Genomic DNA, 17824 nt, shown 5'->3' on the forward strand with positions numbered 1-17824 from the left:
ATATACCCTACGAGACTGAATTTTACTTCCTAGTTTTTCGCCCGCCACCATGCGCGGCCTAGCGGCGGCCGGCGAACTACTCGCAGGCTGGTGCTCGCGCTCCCGCGCGCGTGTCGCGCGGTGCCGGATTTGCCAATATGTGCCGGATCGCGTATTGCGACCGCCACAGAAATTATCAATTTTTGGACAAATACCATTTAGAAATTTTATTCCTACAAAACCGCTGCGTTTTGACGAATCACCTTGATGCAATCATTTTGAAATTTCCTCCTATTGAGTGATGCAATTGTTGCACAATATTTGAGACATTTTCCTACCAGGGACGTAACTGTCTTGAACAATTTTGCTTCGAAATGTCGAAATAATTGTGCGTGATTTATCTCCTAAATTGAGATTTTTTGACAAATACCATTTAGAAATTTTATTCCTGCAAAACCGCTGCGTTTTGACGAATCACCTTGATGCAATCATTGTGAAATTTCCTCCTTTTGGGTGATGTAATTGTTACCCAGTATTTGAGACATTTTCCTATGGGGGCGAACACGTTGGTACGTACGCTGCACGGCATGTTTATACATTTTATAACGTATACTTTATTAATTGCAATTACATGAATGCATCTGCATTTTCTTGCCCCACATGCGAGTTACTTACACAAATGCTCCGCAAAAAAAAGAAAGAAAAGAACATACCGACGTTTTTCGCATATAGCCTCTCTCTCTGCGCGGCGTAATGTGTATATATATTTTTATATTTATTTTTGTTTTCATTTATTTATTTATATATATTTATATATTATGTATATGCGTGAGTCCATAAGAAATACTTAATCGCTACGACACATTCATAAACTACGTTGTCATGATCATGGTCGATGTCGCATTTAAGCACTGATCGATCGATTGTTTTTTTCTTTTGTTTCTTTCTCCTTTTTCTTCTTCTTCTTCTTTTCTTCTTCATGCGATGTGTAACACTAATCTAGATCACAGTCGTTTCCGCTTTGCAGTCGAGTAAAGAGATGGGATTGATGCTTCGATGAGTGAGAGTGAATGGGAGAACGGAAGAAAGAGAGAAAGAGAGAGAAAAAGAGTATGTGCGAGCGAGAAAGAAAGAATGAGACAGGCGGTGATTATCATTCATACGTCGTTACGATTAAGCAAGCGATAATTCCCGTTTTCCTTCTTCCCTTCGTTTTCTTCGCGGGCTCAGAAACTGGCGAGACGGTGGCGCGAAAATACGAGGTCGCGCGTCGCTTATTTACAATGAAACTCGTGCTACTTTCAATCCTTTCTTTTCCTTCCTCTCCCTACGAAAGAGGACGGAGCTAAAGAGGATTTCATCTCCGTTGGAACACTCGAGACGAAGAGGGGAAAAAACGGGATGGAAAGTTAAATCTTTTTTCCCCCATTTCTCTCCGTATCTCCTCCCGCGCGTTGCGATAATTCAAATCGAAATCAAATCCGTTCTCCAACTCCGTCCTCTCTTCTCCTTACAAGAGTTTCCCCTTTCGGCCGTTCTTCTCTTATACAATGACAATGCTACGATGAGGATGCTGCGTGTTACATGGGTATGTAAGTTATGCCATTATTTACAGAAAATGCGCACATTCACACCACGTTTACCTTCCGCTCTAGACTTTATTATGTGGGCGACAGACGATGAGAGCGAGTGATTTCTGTTCTCTTTTCTTCTCGTGAAAAACACATGACTGGATGACACCGATAGAATATGCCGATCGAATCGTGCCGATTATTGAGAAGGAAATAAAGTGTCGGGATATGTGTTGTTTTTTTCTGTATCTTGTTTTGCTTTTTTTTGTCGGAATTTTTATTAACGAGAGAACAACAGTTGAGTAAAAGTTAAATCGACTAGAACACTGGCTAGAGTAAAAAGACCATCTCTTCGGTTCAGTAAGTAAAGTCACAGTTTCAACGCAAAACTGAGAAGAGGTAGGTGGAAAGGGAAAAGAAGAGAAAGAAAGAGGGAAGAGAGAAAGACTAACAGAGAGAGAAAGGAAAAAGAGCGAGAAGGAACAAAAGGCAAGAGTGACTAGTGGAGAGAGCTGGCGACAGAAGTGTTCGTGTCGAGATTTAGTGAAGAGTCACTATTGACGGAGCAAAACAGAGACGGACAGATCGAGATAAAATCGATAGACAGATAAATAGGTAGATAGACAGACAGACAGACAGACAGATAGACAGAAAGAGAGATCGTTTCGTAAACTGTCCTAATCTAATTAATCGTAGAGTATAGGAGAATTACCAATAGTAAGAATAACCACGATAATCATAATAATTCTAACGTTAGCATCGATAAGTATAGTATAATAATTTAGCTTTTTTTTTTAAACTTTTGATAACATCCCTAATTCCCCGTGCTTCGTTTCCTTTTCTTTGCCTTCGTTTTCTCCCGCCTAACTTTTGCCACCGTTGAGCTTAAAAACGAGTCTCGCTCCTTGCTTTTACGCTCCCGTAAAATCTCGTCGTACTCGCGACGGCAAGTATCATATTACGATGTGTGTGTAAGGCCGCGTTTACTTAATCGATATCAATGTACATCGTCGCGACGATAAGTCGTGCATTTACATGACGCTTCGCTGGTCGCTGCGATGCTAGTGGCGAAACATTCAAGCAGCAGCTAATAACGCGCTCATCAGGCTTCTGAATCATCTTTGCTTTATCCCTTACATTCTATCTTTTCTCCGATCATGCGCAAAGTGTTGCAATACTCGATACCGTGTGTATTAACAATCGAGTTGAAATCAGTATTTCGATATCTCGACGAATTTTAGTCAAGTTTGTCGACGCGCGACGCGTCAAACAATACTTCGTCCAATCCGCGGATCGACGATGAAACGAAACTAAAGTCATCTATCCGTGTTGCTGAAAGTTATCTCGGCAACTCGTAACAATTAAGAATATATTAACGTGGATTCCCTTCACTTTACACCCGAAAAAATTCGTTCGACTTAACATGACAAGGAGAAATTCCGAAGCATGATAAAGGCATTTTCATCAGGCACCATTGTTGCACTTCGCGCGTCTCGATTTAAAAAAAAGGACATTAATTGAACCGAGAGTCGAGCGCAAAAACGTAGCTTTAATCCGACGCCGTACGCGTTTTCCTCTCCTCGGGGGACCCACTGAAGACACGTAATAATTAGATACTGAGATTAAAAGAATCCGTATACGGAGTGTGTAACAATTATCTCATCCTTTAGTTAGCGAACTAACATGCACTTGTCAAAATCCGACGAGAGAGAGGGAGAGATAGAGAAAGAGAGAGAAAGACAGAGAGAAAGGATAGAGAGATTTGAGAGAGAATAAGGGAGCTCGCTTTTCGTCGCCCTACTCTGTAAACGTGCGATGCATCAAAAAATACTCTGTCGGGTTCAAAAGTCGACGATGAAAAGCATACAACATCGTCCCTAAGAATTTCCTTCCGCCGCGCACGCGGATGCGCGCCGGAACAGGCTGTCGAGCCGCAATGCGAATCTCTTTGAATGCCATCACCTCTGCTTCTGCAACGTGAGCGCGTGACAGAACGATTCCCCTCAAATCCGTTGCCGATTGCCGCGCTCCGCTCTCGCGCGAGCTCTCTCTCTTCTTTATTTTGTGTCATATATAAAAAATGTACTCTTTCCCGTTTCGCCACCGCTAAAGTATGTACAAACGAATGGTAAATCCCTCGCCCCTCGTGTTCGCGCGACCGCTAACATTTTTATAGTGTGTCTCTTCTCTTCCTTCTTGTACGTTTAATTTTACTGCCTTACTCGTCGAAGTAGGGTGAAAAATGTGTCCGTCGCTAACCAGGCAGTGAAAAATCGATATTCAACAAATAATTTGGCATAATCTATATTTGTCTTAAATGTAATTCCATATATATATTTTTTTTAGTGAACCATATACAGGATGTCTGATAAGTAACTGATCAATCGAAGTATGTAGGTAGATTAGGGCAAACTGAAAAGAAAAGTCAGATATGCAAAATTCGCAATAGTTATTAAGTTTTTAATTAATACGTCTAAGCGAATGAGTGAACGGAAACAGGCTTCCGACTGTAGGCCGGGCTCGGTGGGCGTAGTGTCGCTCGTCGCTCGCGCGCCGCGGGCGCCGCTCATTTGCTTAGACATAATAATTAATAACTCAATGACTATTTTGCATCATGGTATCTGACTTTTCTCTTCAGTTTGCCTTAATCCACCTACATATTTCGGTTCATTAGCAATTTATCAGACACCCTGTATAAATTGTTGCATCTGCGAAGAAAAAATTTGCACGTTTTATTCCGAATATAAACTTGGAGTGTAAATTAATTTTGTATTTTTATTAAATTGAGATTATAGCAGTCTCGCATCTTACAATTGATCGCTCTAAAATTAATTTACATAAATAGCAGCGGCATGCTTCTTAGGACTTGAGGTAGACAGAGAAAGCTCGAGGAGCCTGATATGAATTCGTTAGGATTTGTCTCGCGCGTTGATCCGAAAAGCAGAAATGCACAAACCAATCGCGTGGACGAGATGCTGCAACGCAAGATAGCAAAGACTTCTTCGAGGACGTACATTTTTCATCCTGCTTCGTTGTTATACTTTCGCGTTTGATGCACTTTCAAGAGTTTATATCAAGCTGAATAAAAATATCCATCGATATACGAACATTATATCGTGAGGTTTTGAAAATATATATGCGTCTCGTAATCGAGAGACAAGGCTTTCTTGCAATGTAAACCTACATAACACTTGCTTTTTTTCACAGGACGTTAGTAGTATCGACGTATTGTTGACGACGATAACGAAAACAAAAATGAAGCTAAAAAGTTATATATTTCTTTCATCGCGATCAGGGCGAAATTCGACGCATTTTTCAACACCGGATAACTCATTCTCGATTTCAAGACTCACTCTCAACAGCGACTCTCGACAGACAAATGTCTGCGGTAAACACGATTGAGAATTGCTTCCAAGTGATCACTTGAGAAAGTATCGCGTATATCGAGAGTTGATCTTAAGAATGAAAACTTTTCGAGCGAGTGCACAGTGCATGTTCGGTGCATACCGAGAAATTTTACTCCGCAGGATATTAACAGTCTTCGTACGATTCTTGCAGAAAGAACCTTTCCCTTGCAGTTCGAATAATGTTAAAATAAATATTTTAACGCTATTCGCCGATAAACGAAGAATCCTCTGATTAATCTCTGAGAGCGACTTCGCTAGAAAAGTTCCTCACTTGCTCGCGTTTATTCTCTACTCGCAAATAAAAGATCGCGATTTATTACTACAGATCGCGGACGATACACTGATACATATTGATATATGTAAATTAGAAGAAGTATAACACAGATAAAAAATAACGTGCTATTACGCTCACTGCTTCTGATGGTTATTGGCGACCATTCGATCGCGACTAATTAGTACGCTTACGCCTCTCTATGTGATTAATAATTTTATAGTACCATCGGAAAGAAACCACGTAAGATAACACTGTATGTATACAATAATCATATTAAATATTTATGTACTTATTATTTATTGCCGTTTGAGAAACTGTTATCGATTATTCATGCAAGTTGAATGTCATTAAACTTATTTATCACTGCTGACAACCTAATCTTGAACATTATACGTACGATATATTATATATATGAATAATATCAACTGTATTAATTCTTGTACAAAGTGCCTCAGACCACAAAAATATTCAAGATACAGATTGATGAAAAAACGTGATAATTTGCAACACAGATATTTTATCAGTTAAATTTCAGAAACATAAATAACAGAGTCTCGTAATTGATTGTAACTCAATTTTAGCTCAATGTCTCGGAAATTTCGATTGGGATTCAATTGCAGTGAAAATTCCAATGAAAAGTGGTTGAAGATTTTTGCGAAATAAATCTTTAGCTTCGCCGGAAAAGAAATATTTCTCGGCAAATCTTTCCCATCTTGCATATTTTATTTTATGAAAGAAAACAACGTTCCTTTCTTTGCTTCGCGACAGATTTTTGCGACGACACGAGAGATCTTCCGTTCGAATCTATCGGGCGAATGGTCGTCCAACAGACAACAGCGATCGTATCTAACAGTTGAAAAAGCATTGCCTCGCTGGTCGCAAAATTAATTCGGTAAGCAACTTCGTCAGTCGCGGTTCCTCTCCCGCCCCGTTTTCCCTTTTCTATTCAGGGACTTTCCGCGCTTCCGTTATCGCGGTCCCACGTCTTACACCCAAGTAACGTTGCAATCGACCCGAGAATCTTTTTCAGCGACAAATGCATGTCCGTGCTCTTATCCTTCGACAATTAAATCCGCAAAAACAATTGGCGGTACACAGACTAGGTAGGAAAACTCTGCATTCTGTGCTCTGACAACTCAGCTAATATATATAATGACGTTAGTCTGGCGCATGCAGACCACGACAGAATGTATGAATACCTCATAATTACACGTTGCATATGCATGTACGTTTATATACATACACCTTTGTAATATGATTAGATATCTACGCGTTTACTCTGGTCTATATCGTACGTGTTTTCGCACAATCAGCCTTTCCGAATATATAATATTTCGACTATGTTTCTGCTATTACCTGAGATGAAAAATAAATAGTAACCGATTAATTCAAACGAGCCCGCAACGAGTTCGCATAATTCTCAACGCGCGCATTGTTACGTCTAATATGTATTATTATCTCAAATCCGAAAGCTATGACTAAATCAACGTAAATATATTAGCAATTAGTTGTTCGATTAATCGATAAGTTTTAATTTTGTTAGCTCCGCGCGTCGAATGTCACAGCGAACGGCCGGAAGTCTCTCGCAAAGAGGAAATCCGCAATAAAACCGAAACAATCTGCTAGGTGGTAAAAGCCAACTGATCCGATCGATTGCATCGTTTAAACGTACCATTCGTTTATATGGACAAAACTCTAGATCATCGTACTGCCTATAGGGTACTGTCTACGCCTTTAGAAGTCTCCCCGTTCGCATCCCCTTATTTAGACGAAGGAACGTACTAGTCGAATGTAAGGTTTACTGGCAGAGTGCTAGAAACAATAACTAGAACCAATTGCTGGCTGAGCCGAGCTTTGTAGAAAGACCGCCGATGCCCTTGCCGAACATGCTACCGACTTTGCCAACAACGTTCGAGGTGACGTTGCTCAGATTGGCCACGTAATTCTCTTCCGTCTCAACGATCGTCACTTTTGTCTTAGGTCTCTCCACTTCGTCATCATTGCCGTTCTCCGAAAGCCCTCTGCAAAAGAAGGCCCGAGTCACTTTCCTGCTACGAAATATTTTTCCGCTCCGCATAGCAGAACATTTTCATACTTAAAACATTCAAAGATTAGTTTCTTCAAATTGCCGATATAATAATAAAATTACAAATTTTCTTCGACCACAGCTGGCCACATTTGTTAATTAATCGGTTAATGCAGAAAATTTGTTGCGCACTTTAATCATGTGGAAGAATTTTGCAATTTTATAAAGCCAATTTCAAATTTAGTTAGAACTACGAATGGAAATCTTCAAATACCAATATCTTTTTATCGGACGTCTGAACTGAATATTTTAAGTATGAAAATGTTCTGACCCCCTTAACGTTAGAGATTAAAAGATCTTACTCTTCGTTCTGAGCGCTCATGGTTAAGGCACAAGTTGCTTCTTCCGTCTTCATCCTCTTGTCTATAGTCTGATATGTCTTCGTGTTGAGTTTCTCCTCCATGACACCCTGGAGCTCAAAGTCCGAGTAGATCTTCTTCACGATATGAGCTAGGCAGGTACATTGATACAAATGCAGGCTATGATCGAGCCTCTCGGACAACCAATTGCATAACATTTGTATCTGCGCCGTGTACCATTGCTGCAAACATAAGTCAAAAGTAACTCGACGAAATCTCCCCCGATATCGCGAACTGCTAGAGCCGCTCCAACTTCTCGTTGGGTACACAATTACAATTAGATTTTTTTTCGCGTACTATTTGAACCAACTTTTACCTCGAAGAAAGTTAAAATCCACAATTCGTCGAGGACTTTGCTGCGAATCTGATCCATGCAATTTCTCATGAAATTTACGTAAGCCTGTCCCATTTCCTTGCCGCTCCCTGATACTTTCTAAAGAAACAAATTATAAGACGTCGGTTACGAACATTCCAATAATTCTCGATGCGTGTATATTGTCGCTCCCGTGGCATCTCGATTCTTCGCTAAATTATCAATTGAACGAAAGGAATACCGTGAGACTGAGAATGGAGCCAATGAAAGAACCCTCGTCGTAACGAGACAGCTTAGACAGTGTCGCTTCCAATACCGTTATTAACTTATTAATCATCCCTTGATTCATTCCCGCTGATGTCTTTTCAATCATGTCATCGATCTTGGAGTGATATTGATGCTGGAAATATGAATATTAATAATAGCAACTCAAATTGTATCTAATTAATTTCACAACGATGTCATTGTTATTTAACGTGGAAAAGTTGTTTTATCTTAAAATAAAATAACTATTTTAAAATTATTTTAAAAGTGAAATAAATATTGAAACAATATATTAAAAAAATATATTTAGTGTTAATTTATTAATTAAACAAGAATACGAGGTAAAGTGTCAATTAAATTTAACTTAAATCATTACACGGAGAGAATTTTCTCTTAAAATTTTGCTTGAAAATCATGTGATCGTGGGACAACACGGCATTTCGAAGAATTTTATGAAAGTTTTTTGAAAGTCGTACATTTTACTTGTTAGTACACATTCCCATACGGCAAAAAATGTTACAAAGATATCCGAGAGATATCTAAATATTACAATAATCTGATGAATCTGATACAGAAAACTATTCAGGTATCGCTTGGATATCTGAGAGATGTCTTTCAGATTCTAAACATCATGATTATTTCATCTGAGATATATCTGATTTTATATCAAATACTACATTTTAGTAAAATCGGACTTTACATACTGCAGAATCTACGAAATATTTCAAATATGGCCGGTGAAATGATATCTGATTTAAGTTTTACAATATTTTGCTGTGTGGATTTTATTAGTAAAATCTATGATAAATTTTCAAAAATAACTCTTATAAAGTTCTTCAAGATGACAATTGTTCCACGATTACATGATTTTCAGGGTGAAATTTAAGAGAAATTCTCTCCATGTATGGTTGTCATGGATCTCACTACATTATATTATATCTACGTTGAAATGATTTGGCGAGTGAAAACGCGGAATGTTACATCGCGTTTCTCGACGGTTCTCCCGGGGATCAGCTACCGAATGAACTTACCACATCGACTCCATCGACAGTACAAAGCTTAAAACTCTGATTCTTGGCGTCCAAAATAACGTTCACCATAGCGCACATTTCCGACGGTATGATATAATCTGTGGAAATGAAGGTCATGCCTTTCTTAAGCCACTGCTGGAAGGCCGCGTCGGTCCTCTGAATGCACGACTCCACCATGTCACACGCCATCAATTTTAGTCTCTGCTCAAGGTGTTGCCTGAACTCCTGATCAGGCCAGTGCAAACCGCCGATGAACGATTGCAGCGCGTCCAACTTCCAGAAGAGATCCTCCGATGTGGCGCAACCGTTCCCCTTGATCTCCCATCGCTCCTTCTCGAAGCCCTTGTGAATCGACTGAGCGATTGACGTTTCCATAAGATCAACGTAACGCACCACCAACGGCGCGAATGTGTCGCGTAGATGCTGATGGAATCTTCCGTTCTTCAAATTGTCTACGTGCAAATTAAACTTTGCGACCATCTATAGAAGCCTTAAGTCTAATTTCAAAGCGCATCGCTGATAAGATTAAGATTAGAAAAGATAATCAAGTGGAAACCTGTCGGTCGTAATCCTGGATGAGAATAAACTCACCGTCGGTCCTGAGATAATCATTCATTATCTGGAACAGTGGGAAACTGTCCCACGTGTCCGGCGGTTGCTCCGCGAGTACTTTATCCATGTCGACGGCGAAGAGTGACCAGAAGATCTCGGCGTGCTCCACCATAAGATCGCTAAACCAGGCGAACGCCTGCGGTACAGTGTAGTAGGAGCGGATCGTGAAAATATTGGACATCGCACATATACGGTGGGCATATTTCCTTCAGCTCGGGGTGATGGGGACGCCACCCTGAGCACGGGGCCCTCGAGCACCCAGAAGACACTACTTCTACTTCATAATGTGCGTGAGAACGGTCGTAAAATTTGTAAATGCTAAGCGACAAGCGTTTGCTGCATCTAAGACCTCAACGTGATCATTGAGTCGAGCTAAACGTCGTGGGAGATATCACGATCGAATGCCGATAAGACGTTCCTCGGCTGCGAGAGATGTCCGAGGTGATACGTGGCAAGTGAAAGTGAAACTAAATTTAAACTAAACGCAGCGATGTGTGGAGTGCGGAGTGCTAGGATAGATGTAGCAATGAATTATTTTATTCCTTTGCTAAATAAAAGTATTATTAATAGAATATTGATCGGTGAAACTACTGACAAATGGCCGCGCTTTCATTTACAATTATATAATAATTAAGAAGTGACCTTTGGGCCCTCGAAAGACTGTACTTTACACACACACACGCGCGCGCGCGCGCACACACACGCACACGCACATTTAATCATTGCATCCTGTATTTATTGTCCTGTTTGACGTGTTTCATGGTGTATATACACGATGTAGAGGCAAACGTAAAACAACGTAAAAAAAAGTAGAGTGTTGCTCTTTGTCTCTCCGCAAGAAAGTGAACGTCTCTCAGTTGCAATAGGATATCTCACGACGTCCGCGAGTTGAAAGATTATTCTATATGAAAGCGACTTTCGCGGTGATAAGAGAAGCTCTCTATGCGACTGTCTACGCGGGCCAATTGTCTACGACGACGAGGAATGAGCGCGTTTGTCTTCTGAGGAGGTGGCGGACCCTTACCAAGTCCGTGTTTCAAGGCATGCTGACCCTCTCTCTCGAGAGCCCCGAGAATCGACACTCAGTTCTAAAAACCCAACTAATACCTCCGAATAATGTTCCTCATTTTGCTGGAGCAGGTCGACGCACAATTCGGCGAGATGTATAAGATCCTCCAGCTTCTTGCTGGATGGCACGCACACCTCACCGCTCAGATCGTCTTCGATCTTTGCTTCGGCGGACAATTTGGTGTAGTTTACAAGTGCCGCGGTTTCCAAGCAGTTCTTTATCAGGGCTTTCACTTCTTCCTGCGGCACGGGCGTCACGCTGTCCTTCATGAGCACGCGTTCCAAGAGGGATAAAGTTGCTTTTAACGCGCCCTCCGGACGCCCGAATGGGAAACCGTACCTGTTGCCAGAAGAGACACAGTTGGTGACAGTTTAATCGGTCGCGGCAATCTTTGGGAAATTATTTTTGGAAAAATATCGATCAGTCTCTTCTATTTTTGAGAGACTTTTTCATTGCAACAGCTATTAATAGCATGCATAAAAATTAATTTCTTCCCAAGTAAAAACGTACATATTGTTACAAACATTATTTTCAAATAAAAGAAAAGATACTTTTAAAAAAGAAAAATATCGAGAAAAATAATTTAAAATACGTAAGAAGGTAATTTGTAGAACTAAATATTAAAGGCGTAAATAATTGTTTGTAACAAATTTTTTTTTAAACCACAGTTCCAAAGAGATGAGAATTGCTTACCTAAAGTTGGTGATTTGGCTTTCGAGAATTTGCCTGAGTCGTTCTTTAATCTCCTGAAACTTATCTTTCTCCTCGTGGGTAATCGAACCCACGCCATCGGCGGATGTTGTATTACCATAAACATGAGTGGCACAGAAGGCGAAACTAAAGTGTATCAATGTTGGATCTATCATAATTCCACGATCGATTCTGTCCAACAGATCATGAAGATAGCAAAGATGCCGAAAGCACCCGCGCACGCCGTATCTATTGTACAGAAAACAATATTACGGACAAAAATAAGAGAGAAAAATAATTCGTACTTTCCAATTTTATCATATTTCGTGTCTTGCAAAACACCCGTTTATGAGGTGTGAAAATATACTTGATTGAAACAAATAATGAAGTATTACAAGTATAATTTTTCATTCAATAATATAAATGTAATATATAACATATATATTTGACACGACAGATACGCTGTTGAGTAGGAAATTATAATATTGATGTTACGTAACCGTTAGCTGGTGTTTACTGGCTTTGCAGCGAGAAGGAAATTTGAAGGGCTGATAAAAAAATTTTTGATTACCTGGCACAGTATTCATCCAGCACAAAAACTTGACCAGGCGAGAACCAGCCGAGCGAACAGTAAGGATCGTTCAGTCTGTAGTCCAGGATCAAGTTCTGCAGGTACTTGAACAAACCGTGATGGTCGAACTTGCACGGATCTGCGCTGATATAATCCTCCATCCCGTGCTTCTTGGCACGGTCGGCGTCACCCTGAATCTTACTGATGGTTGAATTCTTGTCAGCGACAGAGACCGGCGGAGTGGGCTTGTGCGACTGGCCAGTCGCCCGATACATTGCCATCACCCACAAGTGACACTCGTTCTCGTCGTCCGAGGCGTACACTATATTGTCGCCTTCGCGCACAGCGTTGAAGAAATATCTGTCGAATACATGCAATTGGTGATTGCAAATTGTGCAATTAGGACACACGATCTTCGCCTGTCAGCTGTGAAATATCTCGCTCGATCACGTTGGGAAAATGACGTGTAAAAATAAAATGTTGAACGAATCGGACTAATTGCCTTCCAAAGTATTGGATACTAATAAAATTTATATTGTAAAATCAACTGAGGTAGAAATCTATTTTCTGAAGCTTTGGAATTATTATGTAAAGCATCTAACAGCGTAGTTTTGCAATAATAAAACGAATAGAGTTAAACGTCTACTGCTAAGAACAAAAAGTGTCTTAATAAAACTTTGATAATTAACGTCTGACAGCGAACGCGATTGCAATAGGCAATCTTACGAATCTGTGCGACTACGAGCATGCTACTGCAGCGGGGATTAGGTATTTCTCCTTCTTTCTCTCTGCACGAGGGAGGAAAATTTACCTTCCTCCCTCCAAATCCATGCCGACCATGAGATTAGCAGAAACGGCCTCGATATAGTCCACTGTATAGCCATCGAGCTGCATCATTTCCGACGGCTCGCTTTTCTTTTCTTTGTACGAGCACATCGCAAATGTGTACTGCGAGACCTGGACCAACACAAAGTACCGCTTCTTCCACTTTTTCCATACGGATTTGCCCATCGCGTAGAGATAGCCGCAGTGCTTCATGTTGAGCGGCTTGTCCATGCGGCAGGCGATCTTCATGCGTAGATCCTGATCGGCGCAATTCTTGGCCACGTTCATGCGATGCCACTCGGGCACTTTGCACGAGAGCGGGGTGGGCCGCAGGATCACCTTGCCCAGCTCCTTGTCGTCGAGCGCGAGCATCGCCGGATTCTCGGTGTACAGTCTGACCTTGACCACCGGCAGCGGGTGCATTGTCGTGAAGTCACCCTGAGTGTCCCACCTATAAATAGGACCCGTGGACGAGAATGATGCGGTCGGCTCTGACCTCCCGTTGGTATATCGCGATCGGGTTGGTACATCCCCGATCGTCGATTCTCTTTCTTTACTCACATAGGCTTGGAGGCCTCGGCCTGATCGGTCTGCAGCTTCTCGCCGCCCTCCACCTCCATGGTGCAATAAACTATTCTATCGGGTGCTAGGCTTTTGAGGCCCTTGACCTCCATTACGACTACTTCCAGCTGGAAGGTCAGGCCGACGTCCATTTTCGTCAGCTGGGGATCGGAATCGGCGGAGTCGCCCTCCAGTTTAGCGAGGGAGCCCTGACAGCGGGAGCGGGAGCGCTCACCACGATGGTTGTAGCGCTTCAGCTTCTGCAGCCCGTATTTGCTGTCTATCGAACCCTTGGAGACCGGTAACGACTCCAGATTAGTCATTAGCAGGTTGATAGACGACTTGAGCTCCTCGATGTAGAGCGACTCCATCTCTTTCAGAAGGAACCTGGGCATGAGCTTGCGGTTCTAGGGATAAAGAAGGAACGGTCGGCGTTCAGGAACGAGCAGAAGCGATCGGTGAGATATCAGCGATTGAACGAATAGAAATAACAACGTATCCATGTCCAAAACGAAACGGCGTTAAAGTAGAATAAAAGCCGAAATGAAAAGAGGAAGAAGCGACCGTCACGATACCTTCTCCATCTCGTTGACCTTTTGTATGCGACCGTCCAGCTCCCTCCTGATGGCGGCAGCCTGTTCGTCGGCTGAGTCCAACAGGAGGGCGTTGAACAGAAGCTGGTGCTCGAACTTCTTGATGCCGAGAATCTGCTGAAACATGTCGTACAGCTGCTCCTTCGACAGTATCAGCTCCGAGTTCAAAGACTGCTGTTGCATCCTGGAAGGCCGTTTGGTGTCCTCGTCACCAGTACCTTTCAAGATGCAATCGAATTTGGCCAACCAGGACGTAAGCACAGTCTCTTTGCTCAGCCCGTCGATTTCCGGGAGGCTCCGAACACGCTTCTCAATGTTCTTCTTGAATACCTCGCGGAAGTCGAGCTGGGAGCATGCACCGCTCTGTACCATCTGCACCACTCGGTCCGACTTGAGGAACACGTCGTAGTAATTCTGTATGGCATTATGGAATGCCTCGTCGGCCATGATCTGCGTCTCGCCCTTCAAAAAGCTCTGCAATTCATACGAGCGATATGTCTCATGTCATTTCCTTTCGCGCTGTAACATTCCTCTCGCCCAAGTGTAATATCGATCATTCTCGATTCTACGGATTATATTCTTCTCATTAACATCTAAAACAGTTTCCTGAACGGAACTACTCTTAAGTTCATATATATACGCATGTATTATGTTTCTATACGTAAAACAAATTGTATGATGAATTTCTAATTTCGCGTAATAAGGGAAAAGCACGAGAAATTAATGTAGATCTCACGCAGCGATACGAGACATAAAATACGATTGCGTTGGTATAGCGGGGACAGTCTATATTTACAGCGGCCAATAATTTAATGCGATCGTACAGCTTCGATATATCTAAGAGCGGCGAAGGTGAAGGTTACAGGTTAAACTATAAGACCCTGCATAAGGCTTCGAGAAACGGCTATTCATCACGAAGGGTTTCTCTTATTTCTTAAAATTATAAGTAAGTGTAACGAATATTTAAGCGATATTTCCTAGCGAAATCACGTAAGTGGACGATTGACGGTATTTAATAAAAACACACGGCAAATCTATCCAGCGGTTTACCTGAAAACGAGAACATATGGTCTCTAGTTGCTGCTTCGTTACTTTCATCTGCCTTCGCGTCATGTCCATCGGTTGCTTCGCATTGAACGGATAAGCGATGCATCTAGATATGAAGACGTAAAGCTGAATCCGAGTTTTCCTCTGCTCCTCCTCCCTCTCTTGCTTATCCTGAGGGAGACAAGAAAATTCGTATCGGCGTAGCGAGATCGCGTATTGTTAGAAAGATTGTCATCTCATTTCTCTTCGCAAAAGAAATTGGACAAAGCACGTTTTCCACAATCGTTGCAAACCGACCGCAAGTTAAGAGCTCGAATTATTTCGCACATTAGATCCTCGGCAAAGAGAAATTCTCCGACACACTTTATTGTGTCGCATTTTAGCATCGTCCTTATTTTGGAATAGGTTGAATTAATAATTAATATTTTACGTTGCCTCTCATCTTCATCCATTCTTACTAAATTGGTAGAAGTCATTTCAATGCATTCTGATTATTTTTTCAAAATGTCTCTCATTTCTTTATTAAACTTTGCTTTGTTAGTATCATTCTCCTTCGCTCAATTAGATGTCTAACTTTAGCTTCTCTTTCTTTAACCTTTTGTTCATTCTCTAAACCTTCTTTAATCATATTTTTTCACAAACTGTCAAAATTCGCATGCGAGGTCACGCGAATCTAAAACCAATCGGCATCGCGGAAAACAGGCCTCTGTTAAAAACTGTTCGATATTAACGACATTTACGCCGGTAACATCTCGTTTTTTTTTTTTTAGAAAGGGAGAGAAATATTCTTCATTATATTATTTGTTTTATATCACGCACGTTTTACACTTTCGTAATAAACATTTTGCGTGCGACAAGAAAAAAAACAACGTCAGTGTTTTCTCGACCATACCTGGCATTTTTAATAATACAGAAAATTTCTTGCGAAAAATATTACCTCGACTAGGGTTTGAACCTGGACCTCCCTACACTCTAAGCGGGCGTCTCCACGTGCCTCGGTGGTCGAATTGGTGAGACTCCCGCCTAGAGTGTAGGGAAGTCTAGGTTCAAACTCTGGCTGAGGTAATATTTTTCGCAATAAATTTTCTGTATTATTAAAAATGTCAGGTATGGTCAAGAACACACTGACGTTGTTAATCACCGCTGGCGACATTGAAGAATTCTTATTAGTTAAGAAAAAAAAACCTGCTCGACGAGAAAGAAAATTCAGTGCACCCGCGTACCTGCAGCTCCGCTTCCGTCTTCTCGCTGGCCACCGAGGGAGACGGACTGGTGGGCCGCTGAGCGTAATTCGCGGCGTCCTGGGCCGCGCTCATCGACGGCGACAGGGAGTTCCTGGCGCTGGAGAGATTGGGCACGTCCAGACCGGCCCCGGCGGTGTCCTGCGGCCCCGCGGCGACGCGACTTCCGGATCCGTGGGTGCTCGCGGTGCTCGGCGGGCCCACGTGGTTCGGGCCCCCCGGCGAGGCGGTGAGGCCGGACGCGAGCGAGCCGACGCTACCGGAGCCCGGGCCGCTTCCGATACTTCCGGGATGACGACGGGAACCGTGGGAACTGCCGCTCCCGGCGCGGCCGCCGCCACCGCCGCCACCGCCGCCATGGTGAGTGCTCTGGTCCTCCTCACTCTCCTCCTCGGATGAACTTGGGTCTATCATCGTCTAAGAAGGGGCGCTCTAAGGGGGTACGCACGCGGTTCTCGACCCCCCCCTCGCAAGAGGCCCAGCCGCTTCACGTGGTCACGGAGCCGTCGTGTTCCACCACTTCCGTAGCGTTAATCACGCGCTCTTCTATAAAACTGAAACGTTATTCATTTTTATTACCTCCCAGCGTGATTATCTTTAATTAAGAGAAAGAAAGAGGGAAAGGGAGAGAGAATTTCTTACGCCGCTTTTAAATATTTAACGCAACGGAGGGTAATCGATGATTAAAACGGTTTTGCCATCGCGAAGCATCGCAACGAGATGTAATTAATGAAACTAATAAGTGCTTTAGCAGCCAGTCACATTAAATTATATGGCTGAGGATTAATGCATTTTATAGTAGCAAGTAAAACTGTAATTCCCTTTCTCTGACGCAAAGCCGGATTATTTCGTTAAACGTACAGCGAGTTCAATTATCTTGATTAAGTTGAAAATTTCATATTAAGTGTAAGACAAGTTATAGTTACCGTTGTGCTAACCGTCGCGATTGTTACCGTCCATTGTGTCTAACGTAAGCGCGGAAGTTGCGTGTCAAATTTGCCTGCGGGCTCCTGCACGCAATTTCCACCCGATCCTTCGCGCAAAGGCGCGCGCTCGACGCGCCGGCTGCGGCTCGCATAATTACAGGCCGTTGTACGCAAAAGCGAAGAAAAGCGTTTATCCTAATTCCGTTTTGTGCTGTCACGCGCGAAACAGCAATTTGCAATCCGTCAGCGTCCGGGCTTGCCATCGCTTTGCGTCTCGTCGCGGAAACTCGCAAAAGGACTCGGCCGAACCTTTGTGAAGTTGGCACCTCATGTCTCAAAAAATCTTTTTTTTTCAGTTCTGAATGCACCCAGAAGAGTTCTAGAGTTCCTTATCAATTTTAAAAA

General features: G+C 42.4%; 1 protein-coding gene across 3 annotated transcripts in view; it reads right to left on the reverse strand.

Annotated features, from left to right (window-relative positions):
- Positions 1-1809: 1809 nt before the first annotated feature.
- Positions 1810-17824, reverse strand: part of LOC105563351 (calcium-dependent secretion activator) — a 31243-nt gene continuing 15228 nt past the window's right edge. The window contains exons 2-15 of one of the 3 annotated variants that reach the window (XM_012014867.1): positions 16476-17047; positions 15256-15423; positions 14188-14679; positions 13613-14019; positions 13038-13502; positions 12227-12586; positions 11659-11904; positions 11001-11304; positions 9876-10032; positions 9285-9736; positions 8231-8389; positions 7993-8109; positions 7620-7858; positions 1810-7252 (exon numbers count right to left, since the gene is read on the reverse strand). In XM_012014867.1, coding sequence (XP_011870257.1) covers positions 7057-7252; positions 7620-7858; positions 7993-8109; positions 8231-8389; positions 9285-9736; positions 9876-10032; positions 11001-11304; positions 11659-11904; positions 12227-12586; positions 13038-13502; positions 13613-14019; positions 14188-14679; positions 15256-15423; positions 16476-16907 — 4194 coding nt within the window. In that variant the 5' untranslated portion in view covers positions 16908-17047 and the 3' untranslated portion in view covers positions 1810-7056. Of the gene's footprint in view, positions 7253-7619; positions 7859-7992; positions 8110-8230; positions 8390-9284; positions 9737-9875; positions 10033-11000; positions 11305-11658; positions 11905-12226; positions 12587-13037; positions 13503-13612; positions 14020-14187; positions 14680-15255; positions 15424-16475; positions 17744-17824 lie in introns of those variants that run through there. The other 2 variants (XM_012014866.1, XM_012014868.1) reach the window with 2 other exon arrangements.

The sequence above is a fragment of the Vollenhovia emeryi genome, unplaced genomic scaffold, assembly GCF_000949405.1.
Source record: "Vollenhovia emeryi isolate VEMERY1.0 unplaced genomic scaffold, V.emery_V1.0 DF939177.1, whole genome shotgun sequence".
Lineage (NCBI taxonomy): Eukaryota > Metazoa > Arthropoda > Insecta > Hymenoptera > Formicidae > Vollenhovia > Vollenhovia emeryi.